The sequence below is a fragment of the Brienomyrus brachyistius genome, chromosome 25 (assembly GCF_023856365.1).
Source record: "Brienomyrus brachyistius isolate T26 chromosome 25, BBRACH_0.4, whole genome shotgun sequence".
Lineage (NCBI taxonomy): Eukaryota > Metazoa > Chordata > Actinopteri > Osteoglossiformes > Mormyridae > Brienomyrus > Brienomyrus brachyistius.
In genome coordinates, this window is record NC_064557.1 from 9,831,284 (window position 1) to 9,848,577 (window position 17,294).

The 17,294-nt window shown below is 45.0% G+C and overlaps 2 protein-coding genes and 1 long non-coding RNA gene across 6 annotated transcripts; 1 reads left to right on the top strand and 2 right to left on the bottom strand.

Annotated features, from left to right (window-relative positions):
- Positions 1 to 1,752: 1,752 nt before the first annotated feature.
- LOC125720641 (fatty-acid amide hydrolase 2-A-like) lies at positions 1,753 to 7,729 on the bottom strand. 4 transcript variants are annotated; one of them, XM_048996319.1, is made up of 11 exons: positions 7,506 to 7,729; positions 5,738 to 5,820; positions 5,469 to 5,605; positions 5,055 to 5,264; positions 4,773 to 4,892; positions 4,299 to 4,434; positions 4,016 to 4,133; positions 3,779 to 3,898; positions 3,627 to 3,697; positions 2,777 to 2,965; positions 1,753 to 2,338 (listed from the first exon to the last, which is right to left on the bottom strand). In XM_048996319.1, exons 1-11 carry the CDS (start codon positions 7,689 to 7,691, stop codon positions 2,038 to 2,040), a joined length of 1,671 nt encoding a protein of 556 aa, XP_048852276.1. In that variant the 5' UTR covers positions 7,692 to 7,729; the 3' UTR covers positions 1,753 to 2,037. The 4 variants fall into 4 exon arrangements, with proteins under 4 accessions (XP_048852276.1, XP_048852278.1, XP_048852275.1 ...); XM_048996321.1 differs by having other exon boundaries at positions 3,586 to 3,697; XM_048996318.1 differs by having other exon boundaries at positions 4,016 to 4,154.
- LOC125720682 (uncharacterized) lies at positions 7,180 to 8,200 on the top strand. Its single transcript, XR_007385535.1, has 2 exons — positions 7,180 to 7,289; positions 7,447 to 8,200. It is a non-coding gene; the product is annotated as an uncharacterized LOC125720682 (long non-coding RNA).
- Positions 8,201 to 8,285: 85 nt separating this feature from the next.
- Positions 8,286 to 17,081, bottom strand: LOC125720637 (E3 ubiquitin-protein ligase TRIM39-like). Its single transcript, XM_048996313.1, has 8 exons — positions 16,949 to 17,081; positions 14,133 to 14,719; positions 13,936 to 14,031; positions 13,425 to 13,658; positions 12,890 to 13,055; positions 11,445 to 11,483; positions 11,108 to 11,134; positions 8,286 to 9,555 (listed from the first exon to the last, which is right to left on the bottom strand). The coding sequence occupies exons 1-8, from the start codon at positions 17,043 to 17,045 to the stop codon at positions 9,011 to 9,013; spliced, it is 1,791 nt and encodes a 596-aa protein (XP_048852270.1). The 5' UTR covers positions 17,046 to 17,081; the 3' UTR covers positions 8,286 to 9,010.
- Between the last annotated feature and the right edge of the window lie 213 nt (positions 17,082 to 17,294).

A 17,294-nucleotide genomic window follows, 5' to 3' on the forward strand; every position in this document is an offset into this window, starting at 1 on the left:
GACATAGGCCTACATTCTGACATAGTTCATATGTCAAATGAAATCATAGAGTGGTGGGGATATAAGTCTGACATCATGTTGTTTAGTCAGGAACGCATCATCCGCTCAAGACTAATATTGCATGTTAAATGCTTTGAAATGTGCAGAGCTGCTTGCATGCTCTTATAAAGCCTTATATCACAGTATGCAAACTTCTGCAAACCTAAGGAACATCATTGGCTGATGTCCTTGAAGATGGGCGTTTTTTTGAAGGCCAGAAGAGTCAAAGCATGTTAGCTCGCACGTTTTGATCCTTTTGATGCAGAGAGTCCTGTGACAATAGATACTGGACTGTCCCCGTTTGGCACTAATGTACTAGTCAACAGATGATGTCATCTCCCACGTCCTGCACAGCACCCGCAGCCACTTGGACTTGAACAATGGGAACTACGTGACATTGCTGTTTATTGCCTATAGTTCAGCTTTCAAGACAACAGTCCTCCATAGACTGGTCACCAAGCAAAGGGACTTGGGACTGACTGGTCACCCGTGTACGTGGGTGCTTGACTTCCTCTCAAGCAGCCACAGACGGCGAGAGTGAGTAGACGCATTTCCAACATGATCACAGTCAATGCAGGAGGTTGTGTACTTAGCCCTTTGTTCTATGCCCTCCACACCTATGATTGCGTGGTCACGCGGAGTTCCAACTCCATCATAAAGTTTGCTGAGGACGCAGTGTTGCTGGGTTTCATCTCCAACAACGATGAGACAGCCAACACTAAGGAGGCGGCGAACCTGACATCGTGGTTCCAGGAATACTGCCTCCAACTAAACGTCAGTAAAACTAAGGATCGTCAGGGACTTGTCTCACCCCAGTAACTGTGTTTCGCCTGCCGAAAACCCCAGAAGTATGTGTGATGGGCAAAAAAGAGAGGCTCAGAAGGAGCTTCTATCCTTAGGCCATAAGACTTCTCAACCAGGACATGCCACCACAGCCTTTAACACAGTCTCATAATGTGAAACGAGCTGCTAATACAAATTTTATCTGCTGTCACTCACTAGCCTTAGAACTATGGGTCCATTTTTGTCACGGCAGTCACTTTCAAACAACACTGTAAATATTCACATCTAACTGTACATTATCTATATTAACTGCACTGGTGATTGCATTTACAGCACCATAATATTTGGGTAATATCAATATCAGGTAGCATCTTCAGTGCAATAGCTTATCTATTTGCAGTATTTCATGCCCAAATAGCAGGGGTGTCAAACTCCAGTCCTGGGGGGGTGGAGCCCTGTGTAGCTTATTTTTTTCCTTGTTCCACCACAAATTATTCAGCTGAAGAGCTGTGTGGTAATTAGCACAAGGAGTTAGATCAGATGTGTTCAATGAGGGGAATCCCAAAAATGTGCAGGGCTCCGGCCCCCCAGGACTGGAGTTTGACACCCCTGCCATACAGGGTTTATGGTGTTTAATACCCATAATGTGAGACAGAAAGAAGTGAGTTTTCACTTCATTCTGGCGTGTATTCTGCAGATGAAAGGAAACGAATAAGTGTGAGCGGCACCAGTGCAAATGTCAAATTAGACACAACTCCACCACATTCTGTGAAACGGCTTCTCCGAAATGGCTGAGTACTGAATATGAAAGCAGTACTGTAAAGTATGTACAGACCACGCAACTGTGAAATGCCCAACTCAACGCAGAGAACATGCTGGCTTCCAGAAAGGTAATTCCAGAAATTCTTCTGATTAACCACTCCAGGCCAGTTTGACAATCAGTCGACAACTTTTTATTTAGGTTTCCATGATAAAACAAAGAACCTAGTTCATGGCTATTGTTTTACAGCACTTAAGGCTAACTGACCATTTATAAATGTCTTAGCAGTGTGAACAGCATGAGAAAAGCGAGCGTGGTTATAAGAACAGGTCACGCTCACCTTTACTCACCTCCTGTTGGTGGATGGGTATAGCAAGAATGTGTCTATGCATGTCCATGACATTTACAGTCAGATTACACATACAGACCACAATGAAATGTGTGTCTGCAGGTTCCTATATCGTACACATATCTGATGCTGGATTTAGAAGCTGCAGCCTTGTGACACAGCAAAGAGTTAGTGTGCATTTGTATGGAGTCGAAGGTAAGTGTGAGATTACGTTCTGCCCAGTAAAAGGGCGGAAGGAGCCCCTGGTTCCTTCCAGCCCCCGAAGGCCTCCTCCAGGTGCCGTGCCACAGCCAAGGTCAGGTGATCCTGAAACCTTCCAGCAACAACCTGCACGCCTAAAGGCAAACCTTCCTGGTTCAGGCCCAGAGGACACTGTGTCACTGGCAGGCCCAGGATGTTGAAGATCCCTGGGGGGGGATAGAGAGACATCTTAGGCCCACACAGGGCTTCCACCAAATAACAACCCTGACGTCCTCCTGTACCAGTACGTTACATATACTACTGAAAGGGCTGGCTGATTGAAATCTTGCTGTCGGCACGATGATGTCACTGTTGGATCTTTGAGCAAAGCTCTTAACCCTCATTGCTCCTAGGACCCTGGCTGAGCAGCATGCTCTCTGAGCCTCACTTGTATGCCTCCCAGAGGTGGCAATTTCAGGTCCAGAAAGTAAAAATCCAGACCATGGTTTTGTTTCAACCAACCAGTTGAATACTCTGACTCTTTATGCTCAACTGGTTGGTTGAAAGTAAATCGTGGTCTGGATTTTTACTTTCTGGACCTGAAATTGCCATCTCTGACGCTACCTATGAAGGTCCTGTGATGTGCATTTGCGCGGCAGGCATACCGGCATAGGAAAAATTGAAAGGAGTTAGAAGGGGCAGGTTTTTCTTGGGGGCGACGTGGGGGTAAGAGGGATACAGCAGGATCCCATCTGTTCCCAGCAGATTTTCCAGCTGGTTCTGAAGCTGCTCCTTCTGCTGCACAATGAACTGCGAAGGGGGTGAACTCTGAGCCATCTCCACTATGGCCAGCCCTGGAACCAGAGAGATGGATAACTTTTATACACAAATACATATGTTTTGGATTTGGATCTCTGTGAGCTTCTACAGCTCTGGAAAAAACTGAGAGCAGTCTATATATTTTTGTAAATCTGCATTTTTAAAATGCTGGTTTAATCTTGGTTCTGCTGGCAGAAGGCAACACTGTGAGGCAGGCTGCTTCCAGGCTCAACGTTTCTAAGACCGCAGTACAGAAGAACAAGGTGAAGAAGGAGACATCGGCAGTAACCAAAACCCAGCCAGTTAGAGGGCAGAAGCGACTTTCTAATGCCAGATGTCTTATCCAACATTGCCTCATAAATTGGAGGATAACCTCAAGTGACTGTCAAAAGGAATGGGAAACATTAAGTGCAGGTGTGAAGTGCACTGCTAGGACAGTTTGTATCAGGCTCCTAGAAACAGGACTGAAGTCCCATAAAGCAAGGAAGAAGCCCTTCATTAATGAGAAGTAATGAACTTTGCAAAAATATTTATTTTACACAGGTGCGTTCCCATAAATTGATAAATGAGTGAAACTGAAAATTTAGCTGTAGTCTCTTAATTTCTTCCAGAGCTGCGTTTTGTGTGTTTATTGGCGTCTGTGGCTTGTCGCTACCAATGGCCGGGAAGGTGTGAGATGATTGCCGCACCACCCACTTGGCCATCTCCCACAAAGGCCACACCTTCTGCTGCTCAGTCCCCATCAGCTCTGCAAAGCTTCTGGCTGGCTGTAATGGAGCAGATCCCTCACTGCTACATACCATGCAGAACTGCATTGTGAAAGACAGACTGTGCATACTGGGACACACCTTTCCATCTCTGCCCGGAGAAGCCATGAAGGCCCCCCAAATCTGGGTTGAGCATTTGAACTGAGGAATATGCAGCTCTTGAACTCTAACCCCCAGATCAGTTTCCAGAGTCTCTGCCACCTGACAGAAAACAGGCACTTTTTATACCACAAGTTAAACTTAAGCAACAAAATTGGCAGACTCGGAAAATAACCCTCGACACACCCATCTAAACCCCTCTTCCACCTGACCTCTGACCTTTCTCTGGGCTTGAATAAGCTGCTTGTCGACTGGTGACACCATAGGGGAACCTCCACTGTGAGGGACAGAGAAGTAGCGTAGTTTCTTGAGGTCCACCTCTGATGTCAATGACAGCCTGGAGATGGGACAAGACAGCCTTCACAGACAGGGAGATGCAGCCCTTACATATACGGAGGTACTCAGCACTGACAGTCACAGAGAGAGGGGAGGGAGACTCATCACAGAGTCACTAAAAGAGGAAGGAAACTCATTACAGATAAACAGAGCTGGTGATTTGTACTTGTCAGCGTTGGCTCCAGCCATGATGCGTAGCACAGGCAACAGATCCATAGCGTAACGACACATGGGCCCCGTAGCGAGGAAGTCCTCCTGCAGGCCAGAGCAAGGGGGATGCTGTCCCTCATTCGACACCACTCCTGGGTAAATATACCCAAACACACACACACACACACACACACAGGTTTGTAATTATATGTTTGTGGGGACTCTCCATTTATTTTTTTGGAGAAAACTTTAATCCCAACACGACAACCTTAACCCCTACCCAGCCATAACCTTAACCATAAATAACCAACTTTTGGCATTTTCAGTTTTTGATTGCATCTTGGTGGGGATCAGAAAAATGGTCCCCACAATATCACAATAACAGGTTTTTATTACATTGTGGGGAACACTTGGTTCCCACAATGCAATACAGACCTAAATCACACACACACACACACACACACACACACACACACACACACACACACACCTGAAGTAGGCTTGTGGCCAAAAATGCCATTAAAGAAGGCAGGAAGGCGGATGCTGCCACCAACGTCAGAGCCTATGCCAATGATGGAGCCCCCACTGGCCAGAATGCTGCCCTCTCCACCTACAGAAAGATTTCCAGGACAGTTTCACTACAGCCATAAACTCAGCTGGAGTTTCCAGATACTGTAGCATTGTATGTATATGTATATATGCATGTATATAGTACAGTGTATGTATATATTGTGCTCTTGCAGTTTCCTGTGCATTGACCAGGGAGACCCACCAGAACTTCCTCCAGGGATCCTGCTAGTGTCATAGGGGTTGCTGGTAACACCATACAGTCGATTGTGGGACTCTAACCACAAGCAGAGCTCACTGCAGTTGGTCACAGCCAGAGGAATGGCCCCAGCCCTCTTTAACAGGGCCACGGAGCAGGCGTCACGCTCGGAAACTACATCCCTGCGGGAGACCAGTCCCGTGGAGTTGGGCATACCTGGAATGGGGGAACAGGGTCAAAACGGGAAGGGGGTTTGCGGAAAGGCAGGGAGAGACAGGTAACAGAGAGAGGAGAAACCCCTCGGTGCAGAACCCTAGCAGTGAGCAGAAAAAGAGAGACACACTCAACATCCATAGAGCATAAGACAGACAGAAATGAACAGAGGGGCAACGGTCATGGTAAGGCACGGCAGATTGGCACCTCTGAGAGCAAAAGCCTCTTTGGCAGTGAAAGGAACGCCCAAGAAGGGAAGGCGAGCCTCTAGCTCCTGCTCCTCAGCTTTCTCATCATCCAGCAATTTATCTACCTGGGCAGCCTCCTGAAGAGCTTCTGAGAACCTGTGAGGCAGGAAGAGTGAGGGGACAGGAGAAAATGTGAAAGAATAAGCAGAAGGAGAGAAACAAGAACTCACATAGTTCCCGGAGAGATGAGGCACGCAACACACTGGCATGGCTCCATAACATACACACCTATGCTTGACAACTGCATTGATGATGGGGTTGACCTCCTGGATCCTGTCAATGTAGGCCTGCACCACCTCCACACTAGTCACCTGTGGATGTTTCCATCGTGTCATTTGCATGTCATGTCATGAGTTAAAAGCAAAACAAGTTATTAAGGACGAGTGTGAACTGCAATATCTTCATATTTTTACACAAAGCTTCCTGCCTTAACACTGTAGCAATGCCACCCCTCCTAAATTACATGCCTATGTTAAGTTTGTTTGGAAAATGGTGTGTTCATAATGCTAATTTTACCTACCTACAAAATATAAATTCACAGTAATAATTTTTTTTGAAGGACATGGTGTGGTTAAACTTTTTTTTAATCAGCTTTTAAATCCAACCGAAATTCTCTTTAAAATGTTATATCTGCAGATCTATAGTCTAGCTATTGCACATGTATTTTAAAGATACGTTTTGATCCGCAGTTAAGCAGTGTTTCGATGTGGTTTTGAAGAATGCTTACTCAGCTGGCATGAAGCAGCAGTAGCACGGAGCTAGCTGGGAGAGAGATCCATTTTACTCCCGTGTTTCACGCTCGAAGTGTGAGCTTTAGGGATATTGCAAATTTTTCTAAAGTCTTGTTTCCCAGATGATGTAGCTCATTGGGACAGCGCATGGTTTACATTTCATCCCAACTATGACCTTTAGGTGGCGATGTGTGGCTCAGCTGGTTAATTGTCACAGTGTCTGGGGCTGGTTCGAATCCCATACGCTTAATAAATGTTTTTCTACTAGCGACTTATTAATTTAATGTTGTCAACGAGTCCGCCAAACCATTAAAAAGTGCAGTGGGGTGGCTTAACTAATAATTTTGCGGTCAAGTAGTTGAATTTCGTGCCCATAGCATTTTAACCAAGATGAGCCACAGACCAGCAGGAAGCTTATTTTCTTGTCTGTCTTTCATATCGCTATCTAGATAAGTGACATACTTCCTATCAACATTTAGGCTGCATGTGATCTTGTATTTAACGCTGTAATTCCTTCCAAATGCATAATGTATGCTAGCTCTCCATCCATCCGTTTAAAATCACATGTCCTTTTCAGGGTTCGGATACTACAGGCGAAAGACGGGGAACAACCCAGAATGGGAGGGGGGGGGGTACTGGAATACCCCGTGAAAAGCCCATATACCATATGCAAACTCCCTACACTTGGACTCAACCTCTGCTCCCAGAGGTGGGAGGCGAGAGTACCAACCACTGCACCAGCGCAACTAAATCAGCCAACGTATACTGCCTCCTCGTTGCGTAGAGCAAATTCGTTTAGGGACACAAACAGCCAGGTGTTCTATCGATCAACGCTACTTATCAAGATATCGATGTTTTCTGCGCATGTGCAGTTCCACCGTCTTGGGTTCAGGGGTACGGTTTTGGGGTTAGGGTTAGGGTTCTAGGAGGGTTTTTTCGGGGTTTGGGTTAGGGCTATCGATTAGTATCGCAGTAGCAAAGTAGCTCAACTCGTCGGAACACTGGTCCCAAAATGCCAAACATTGTGGAAATGCTCGAATGCAAAACAGGTAATAAACCTCAAAAATGTCAGTAAACACACAAGACACGAATTAAAATAGCAAAATTAAGAAAACATTACTTATTAGAAAACGCAAAACCTAGAGAAAACAATTGTGCATTATTGTTTAATGTTTCTCTATTTTTGGCGCTTCCCGGCTACCGTAGCATGGATGGCGTAGATGACATTGCGGAAGGGGCCGATGGCTGCGGACTGACTGACTTACCTCCCGGCGGCGGATCTTCCGCGCCAGCTGCACCCCAGACAGCAATAGCAGCGGGTTCGTGATCGGCGGCAATCTGACCGACGTCCCGCTTCTTCGGGATGTGAGTGACTCATGGACAGCAGTCAGAACCGCCACGGCGATTCTCAGCAACCGGGCCAAGACGCGCTCCAAACACCGTAGCGCCATATTCGTGTCACGTGGTCCCTGGAATTGCGGCGCAAGAGTCACAGTTCCAGGTGTACTTTATACAGGAGAAGTTACAGAAAGCGGCCAGGATATCTAACTGGGGCTCGGGGTCTGCTGATGCGGTTGTCAGCTGGTATAAATGTTGATTGAATTGTGATCGAACTGTTAAACTGCCATTTTAATCCAGATTTCACATCACATCGGTTGAGTGATGGTCGGATTATACTTCCATACCTATGGAAGTTCGTCCCTTAGATCCAGAGAGACACCGCTGTTGCATAAATTGCTATTGCATTTACTGTTGTTATTCTTCGTAGAATGAGCCCACGTTATTTTAACTGCTCCTGTCTTACATCCGCGTTTCAATATGTTAGGTTTTAATGTTTTACGCATTGATATTCTGTTAATTACCATTTGTTGCACTATGACCGGCGAGATTGAAATTTCATCTGCGTGACCCATGGATAATATGACTGAAGAGGAAAATAAACACATTTTGACTTTGATAACTACAAGAAGTTTTTTTTCTGTGACTTTTATGTATGTGACAGTGAACAAAAATGTAACCAGTGTAACAAAATAGTCTGAAGACAATTTGATTTTGATTTTCTAAATTTTAATTCACACGGATATATTTGGCGGTTTTATAATAAAATGCACAGTATATCACATTAATATTGTATTACTGAAAAGTTCTTCATAAACCATGTATGCATCTTACAAGTCGGCTGCTTTCCAGGGATTTCATTTTGTCTCTTTCTTATGTGTATAAAGCTACCAAACAGTGAAGTGTAAGTAAAGTATAACATATTAAACTGCTGTTTACATTCAGTGGCCAGTTTTTAGCGACACCTGCTGGTTATTGGAAACAGCAAATGGTGTGACTGAAGCTGAATACATACAAAGCGAACAGGGTCAACAGTTTCATTCATGGTTTGACTAAGCCTCAGAAAAGTTAAATCACCTGATCTAAGGGATTTTCAATATGGCGGGGCAGAAAGAGCCTTGGTACTGTGTGAGGTCAGACATCACACCTAACAGGCCACAAGTGCCTCTCTGAACACATAGAAGAAATTTGGAAGGCAAAAGGTACCAGCTGGGCATAACTAATAAAGCAGCCACTGAATATATGTTTAAAATTGTATCACTTTGACATGTACATAGTGCTATTCTACCTTTCGACTATCCTTAAGTTGCCATAAATATATCTTAGCTGTGTGTGCCATCACTACAAATCCGTTGTGAACTGACCAGCAGGCGTGGGCTGTGATAATATCAGCATAATTCCTTTTTTATTTATTAATCATAAACATGCTGTGTCAGTCTAGCAGTGTGATTGGGCTTAGGGTTAGCGGTGCGTCGTTTTTGCTCGACTTGTTGGTGCAGGGGCTGAAGAATGGGTAGATGGTGTCAGAGAAAGTGTCAATGAACGTGTAGATGTGAGACTTGATATCTGCGTTGTAGAAAGAGATCTGCCCCACATCATAGTCCAGAAAGACACCGATCTTGTGAGGCTTAGTGCTGAGGCCCAGATTGGTGGGGGGGTCCGTCCGGAAGGAATAATCCTGCCTGTCCCTCAGGCTGAGGAACCAGTAGCCCTGGCTGGGGCTCACTGTGATCTTGCCTTTGCGGTTGCCGGAGCAGCTGGCCACTCCCACGTCCCAGTCTGTCTTCAGACCCACCTCCACCTCCCAGTAGTGGCGCCCGGCAGTAAAGCCTTGGCGAGCCAGGACACAGACCACACGGTCGAAGCGCTGTGGCGTGTCCGGCACCAGCTGGTGTCGGTCGCCACACCGCACTCGCTTGCTGTCTTCTGAGATGATGAGCCGAGGGTGGGCGGTGTTGGGGTCCAGTGTGACATCAACTGGGGGTGGAGGGGGGTGGGAGAAGGGACAAGATGTCAGAGCAAAGGGCCCAACTGTTATGCCATAGGAGGAAAGGAAATCTTACAGCAGACAGGTAACATAGAAAGTAGAGGTTCTTATTCTGAAAACATTCTTAGTAACTAAAACACAAAGATTATAGTATAATGTGCATAAAGTCCCACTCAAGATAGAGTACAAGGTCTCCATCCTCACCCATCAGTGCATCTATGGACATGCCCCCCTTTACTTACAAGAATTCCTCACCCCCCATACCTCCTCACGCACCCTCTGCTCTGTACACACTAACACCCTCCAAGTCCCCAAAACCAAGCTCCATAGCATGGGTGATAGGGCCTTTTCATCTGTGTCGCCAAGGCTGTGGAACGTCCTCCCTGACTACCTGAGAGCCCCACAGTTGTCTGATGCTTTTAAACAAAATCTAAAAACTTATCTTTTTAGAAAGACGTCAAGTATTTTATAGTATAATCTAGTATTTTTATTTTATAGTATTTTATCACACTATTTTTTACCTTGTAGCACTTTGAGATTGCTAAAATATAAAGTGCAATACAAATAAAATTTAATATTATTATAAAGTACTGATGGGCAAATGAAGCTTCATGAACCATTTGTCATATTTTTTGACCCCACTAGATGGTGCTCTTGGTTTGCATTGGGGGATGCTTTGAGCTCTTTTGTGAACAGAAAACACTACCTAGTGTGATCAGAAAATACAGTGGTACCTTGGAATACTCACTTAAGACGGTTGGTCAAGTTGCGATTTGGTTGAGATTCAAGTCGAATTTCCCCATAAGTAGCAATGTAAATGAATTTAACCAGTTCCAGACCCCCAAATGTTTAGCTAATTAAAAGATTACTGTATCACTAAATGTACTGTAGATAAAGAACAAAAAAACGTCACACCGAAAACAGGAACACAGTTTTCTCACGTCGAACCAGGTCGGGAGGTACCGCGACACTAAAAGCGATTTATAGACATCAGCATCCCAGTAGGCCCGTTTGCATTTGCATGTTCATCTGTACAAGTTTTAGCACATCTGTTTTGTTGTGTCATGTCCTGAGTTTCCGATTGAGTTGCGGTTAGATTTTTCTTGACTGACCTGTTTGAGGTCCAAATTGGTAGAGTTGGACGCATCTTGACCCATACAGGTTTTAGCAGTAACGGCTGAGTTCCAAGATTTTGGTTGAGGTACAAGTCAAAATAAATTTGACAGACTAATTCGACATCTGAGTCGAGTTAAGAGGCGCTCAAGTTCCAAGGTTCTACTGTACAGCAAATGGTTCAAGAAACTTCATTTGCCTATCACTAGCATAAAGGTCAAGCACAGGGCTCTTCAAATCTGCACCTCAATTCCAAATCTAGGCTCTGTTTTCAATTCTCCCAGGTAGTTAGTTTAATAATTACTGATTCTGATTGGGCACAGAGACTTCACACCTGGCTCACAGGTAAAGGAAGGCTGGAAAATCAGCAGGGCTCGGCCCTTAAGGACCATGATTTGAAAAGCCCTGGTCAAACAGAAGGACACATACCGGCATACTCTTCTACCCTCTTCATCTCTGCAAGAAATACAGAAGCAATAGAACAGAGTTACTGTCCCTATAATAAGAATAATGTTACTGTCACTACAATAAGAATAATGTTACTGTTACTACTCTATCAATTGTGTGACTGTCACTACACTAGCAATGGTGTTACTGTCCCTACAATAAGAATGTTACTGTTACTAATCTATGAATAGTGTTACTGTCACTACACTAGGAATGGTGTTACTATCACTACAATAAGAATAATGTTACTGTTACTATACTATGAGTGGTGTTACTGTCACTACAGTACATATCTACAGATGGTATCACTGAGACGTACTTGGTTGGTATCTCATAAGGCCTGCTGGACTGGAAGAATCTGTGGAAAGAAAGAGGATCTTGCTTAGAGTGATTCACTACCATTTAACAACAACTTATATAATTGTTAGGGGTGGCATGGTGGTACAGTGGTTAGCACTGTTGCCTCACACCTCTGGGACCCGGGTTCACGTCTCCACCTGGGTTACATGTGTGTGGAGTTTGCATGTTCTACCCATGTCGTCGTAGGGTTTCCTCCGGGTACTCCAGTTTCCGCCCACAGTCCAAAAACATGCTGAGGCTAATTGGAGTTGTTAAATTGCCCGTAGGTGTGCATGTGTGAGTGAATGGTGTGTGAGTGTGCCCTGCGATGGGCTGGCCCCCCATCCTGGGTTGTTCCCTGCCTCGTGCCCATTGCTTCCGGGATAGGCTCCGGACCCCCCGCGACCCAGTAGGGTATTACATTTGGATATTAAAGTAAGATATTAAAGATGGGTGGATGGATGGATATAATTGTTAAGGTTGGAGAATAAAGGGTTTGTATTACTGTTCAGAGGTGGTTGGAAGCTACAGTAAGCTGTATTTTTACTCACATACAAACACCGGGATTCCGCTGTGATTGCCAGGCTGCCATATGAGGACTTTGTGTGTGTGTGTGTGTGTGTGTGTGTGTGTGTGTGTGGGTTTGCATAGATCACATTCAGTGACCAAAATTTGTGCGGTAAAACCTGAAACTTCCTTACTTTTGAGGACATTTTGCAGGTCCCCATTTGGATAACCTCAATTTTATAAAAATCTGTGACTGCAAAAAAATATCAAAAAATTAAAAATGTCAAATTTTTGCATTTTGTTTGGTTACTTATGATTAAGGTTAGGGCTGGTATGGGTTAAGGTTGTCATTGTTGGGATTAGGATTTTGCCTATAGAAATGAATGGATGGCCCCCACAAATATATGAACATATTTTGAATGGGTAGGTATGTATCTTCATATATATGTGCGTGAGTATGTAGCACATAGACTGTGTGTTGGGTATGTTTGAATTTCAGCAATGTTCAGGTACAAAGGAGTGAAGGCGTGTGGATCCAGCATCGGTGAAGATTCTACCAAAGGCTTCAGCGGGTGACAGGATTTCAGGGATTCTTACTATGCGTAGTGTTCAGTGTTACACCGCGGGTGAAGTGGAGTCCTGCTCAGATCTAACCCTGATCTGTGCCATGAGCTTCCTGGGTATTTATTTATAAGGTACAGCAGGATGGATGGATATTAAAGATCACCCACTGAAACTTATTTTCAGGTGATGTTTCCTTAATACTTATTTTTCTATTCTTTGTTTATTGTATAGTTTTTTTAATCGTAAGATTGTATAGTTATGTCGCATTTATTCCTCCTTTACCTATAGTGGGATTAATAAAGATTTATCTCATCTCATCTCTTGGTTCATTGTTAGGAAATAAGCCCCTTGTACCTGTTTCTGTTGCCTCATTCGTGTTCATCAGCTTAGTCATTTCCCGCTGGAAGCACTCCACCAGCTGGGACACCTGGTGCACCGCGGCCGCTGACTGCAGGTCAGAGGACACCGTGGCAGAGCCCCACTCTTTGGTCTGCACTGGTGTGCACAGGGCTGGGAAAGTCTGCAGTCAGTGGCGAAAGTGGGTTTGGTTTCAGTTTTTGTCGTTGCTTTGAAGAGAAGCTCCTTTCAATAGTGGTGAGCAAATGAACGCTTTCATGAACCATTTGCTGTATTTTTTGACCGCACTGGATGGTGCGCCTGGTTTGCTTTGGGGCATGCTTTGGAGCCCTTTTATGAACAGAGAGCGCCATCTAGTGGAGTCAGAAAACGCAGCAAATGGTTCATGAAGCCTCATTTGGCCCTGCACATTTCAGTAAAGGTATGAAACTCACCCCGATATATGGGTGACCAACTAGTAACCAGCACATCAATGCCACTTATTCCCATAATTTCAGATATTTTGCCTCAAGTACAGCTCTTGATTCCTGACCTTAAGGAAGAGGACTTCGTCTTCAGACTGTGAGATTTCCTTGATGCTCATACTCCTCTTCTTCAGCTCGGCAATTTCCAGCTCCAGGTCATGGATGAGGCTTCCTGCATGCCGCTCAGCTGCGAGACGTTCCATCTCGACGTTCTCAAGCAGCGTTGCCTGCGCTTTCTCTAAGGAGCTGATCAGGGTTGTGATCATATGCATGCTGCCCGCTGTTTCCTGCTTTGCCGTTGCCTGGAAGAGACACAAATGCTGCGGTGGCTACAGAGACCAAAAGTGGTCATGGTGTTTGGATCTAAATCACAACTGATTTAACGAGAAAGCTGCACCCTGAAGAATTGTGATACTATATCTGTTAATGGTGACCAATATAATACTGTAAGTATATTGGGGTCTTCTGATGACAGAGCTCTAGCTTTGCTGTCATTGATATTGCTTGTTGCTTCTGGATGGGAAGGGTGGGCTTGGCTCAGTAACAGTCAGCTGACAGTGGGGGATGGGGGGGGCTCACCTGGAGGCTAGCCAGAGACATCCTGAAGTTCTCCACCTTCTTTAGCCTGCTCTGGATCATGTCCCTTAATTCCACGTCCAGGATGCCAAGCTGAGACTACAGGCAGGTAAGAAAATGATCAGGAAAGCATAGATGATGATGATGATGATTGTATGCGCATGCGCATTGTATGCGCATCACAGCCCTTGCAGACTCACCTTCTTGATGAGACACTCCCTCTTAGCTGGCACCACGCTGTGCATCCTGTGCTCGTTCTCCATACAAACTGCGCAGATGCACACCTGGTCAGTGCGGCAGAAGGCATCCAAACGCTGGTTGTGCCTATAGCAAATGGAAACCTCTGTGCTGACAGCTGGGCTGCCCAAAGACAATCTCCTGGAGACCGGTGGTGGCGCTTGGGTGTGGGCGTCTCCAGCTGTTTGCGAAAACTTTTGAAAGCGAGCCTTCATTTCAGCAAGAAGGTCACTGGACAGCTCTGCCTGCATGGGGGGTCGCCTCTCGGGGACACCCCCACGCTGTCCTGCGACCATGCCCATGTCAGGCCCAAGCATGCGCTTGAATTGCTCAGTGATCTCCCTCAGGGTGCTGTTGACGTGAAGCTCAGGTCTTTGCCCGAAGGCCTCCTTGCATATAGGGCACTGGTAGAACCTCTCTTTATCCCAGTAACTGCTGATGCAGGCCATGCAGAAGCTATGACCACAGGGGGTGGAGACAGGGGTGGTGAAGACGTCCAGGCAGATGGAGCACAGGAACTGCTCCTCTGACAAGAAGGAGGACATGCTGGCTGGAATACAGGAGACACCAGTATCATTACCAGGCTAACTGCGATTAACGTGAGTGAACGAGTATCGGTACCAGGCTAACATGCAATGACTATGAGTAAGCGAGTATCGGTACCAGGCTAACATGCAATGACTATGAGTAAGCGAGTATCACTACCAGGCTAACATGCAATGACTATGAGTAAGCGAGTATCACTACCAGGCTAACATGCAATGACTATGAGTAAGCGAGTATCACTACCAGGCTAACATGCAATGACTATGAGTAAGCGAGTATCACTACCAGGCTAACATGCAATGACTATGAGTAAGCGAGTATCACTACCAGGCTAACATGCAATGACTATGAGTGAGCGAGTATCACTACCAGGCTAACATGCAATGACTATGAGTGAGCGAGTATCACTACCAGGCTAACATGCAATGACTATGAGTGAGCGAGTATCACTACCAGGCTAACATGCAATGACTATGAGTGAGCGAGTATCACTACCAGGCTAACATGCAATGACTATGAGTAAGCGAGTATCACTACCAGGCTAACATGCAATGACTATGAGTAAGCGAGTATCACTACAAGGCTAACATGCAATGACTATGAGTGAGCAAGTAACACTACCAGGCTAACAGCATGATGATCATAAGCGAGCCAGTGTCACTACCAGGCTAACAGTGGTGAAACACCTGGCACAAGGCAGGGAAGAACCCAGTACATAGCGCCAACCCACCTGAGGACATACCATTCACACACATCATTCACACTAGGGATAATCTGGCAGCATTTTTAGAGGATAAATTAGGTTAATAAGATTCGGGACGCATATAGCTGAAATCATTGCAGATAGTGTGATGTAGGCTTGCCCATGACAAAGAAGGAGAGACATTTTCACTTGATATACGTCTTGCTTCTCTGGAATGAGGTCAAACAACCTTCCATGCTACTCAGTGTAAATTTTTACCAGTTAGGAAATATATGTGAATCACAAATGAAACTTTCTTGGATAAGCAGTAATAAATTAAATGAATGAAAGCTTTTATAAAACAGACTACTAACCTTTGACTAATAGTGATCTTTCTGATTTCAGCTGTCCATCAGAAAGCAAGAGTACAACTGTTAAGTTTGCTTATCATGTGGGGATTGAGGAGCGGACCTGCCATTGTGCATTATTGTGCATTTGAGACAATGGAATAGGTTATACAGCTGGAAATTTCATGGATTAATTACGTACTTCCGTATTTCACAACGACTTCATTTCTAACAACTGTATGACTGGAACCATTAACTAATCCAAGTTCCTGACAAACATGTTATCTGACACTCTCACGATTCTTAGGGTTTGAGAATGTGAATGAGGAAGGACCTCAAGGGTCCAACGGCAGTATCAGTCTACCAGCCTGGGGATTCGAACAGGCAATCTTCTGATCTCGGGCCCTAACCCCTTGACCCACACACTAGGCCCCTAAAACGCATAGAGACTTCACTCTCTACATTCTCAATAGGCTGCCCAGTCAAACAAAACCATAATTATCACACTTTTGAGAATACAGCACTTGCACCATTACATCACCCAGTCTATGACTGTTCTATGGTATTCTGAGTATTAAATTACTGGTCCAGGATGGTACCAGAGCTTAGGGCATTGCTGCCGGATCACATATCATAAAGGTACTGAACTGAATGGAAGGTGTGCAAAGACTCATTAGACTAAATGAATGTAAAATCACAATGGATTGTTCTGCGAGCCTTTTCAGACACACACTGCGCTCAGCTCGCACTGCTAGGTGCACATCTACATCAGGATTCCTTTCATAACTTTTTCTGTGATGCCACATTCCATGAAAGAGAAGGAGAGGCCTGTGTGGTGGAACAGGCCTTGCAGAAGAAACCGCAAAGACACGTTTACCCAGAGAAATCTGGGAGACGAGGTGACTTCCTCCACTGTACTGTATATGTGATGGAAGGATTCAACGTACACGGAGACACAAGTCATATACAGAACCAGACTGCCTTCCATTTACATTTAAATAATACCTGACCAAGCACCAAGAGTTATACAAATGGCTGAGAAAAAAATCCAGAGAGGACGTGTAAGATTATATGTTGCCATAGGGTTTATCGCCGACCACAAAAAAAGGTTTTCGAAGAAATGTCCTGAAAATATATAAAAGTGAACCACACAATCCCCAAAACTCACAGTGGATCGAATGCATACTGAGCAAGAGCCTCTTACCAGAGTTTCGCTTCTCCATACCAGATGACGTCCCGAAGAGGGTACCAGTGTACGGCGGTCTTGGAAGCTGACTTACTATCTGAGGGCGAGGCTGCATAGTCGACCTTTTCCACAGGAGATGTTGGCCCCTCCCACATCCTTTAAAGAGTACCCGTCAGACCAGTATAGTGTTCGCACTTCCAGTTTTTCCTCATGCATTCCTGCATGTTCCCTTGTGTTAAAAGCCTTTAGGGGCTGTGGCAGTACTATAAAGTCTTATTGAAGTGTAGCATTACATTTTTAATATGGAAGAATGTTCTTTAAGGTGGAAGTTGAATTTCATGTTATACAGTGCCTAGTCTCAAAT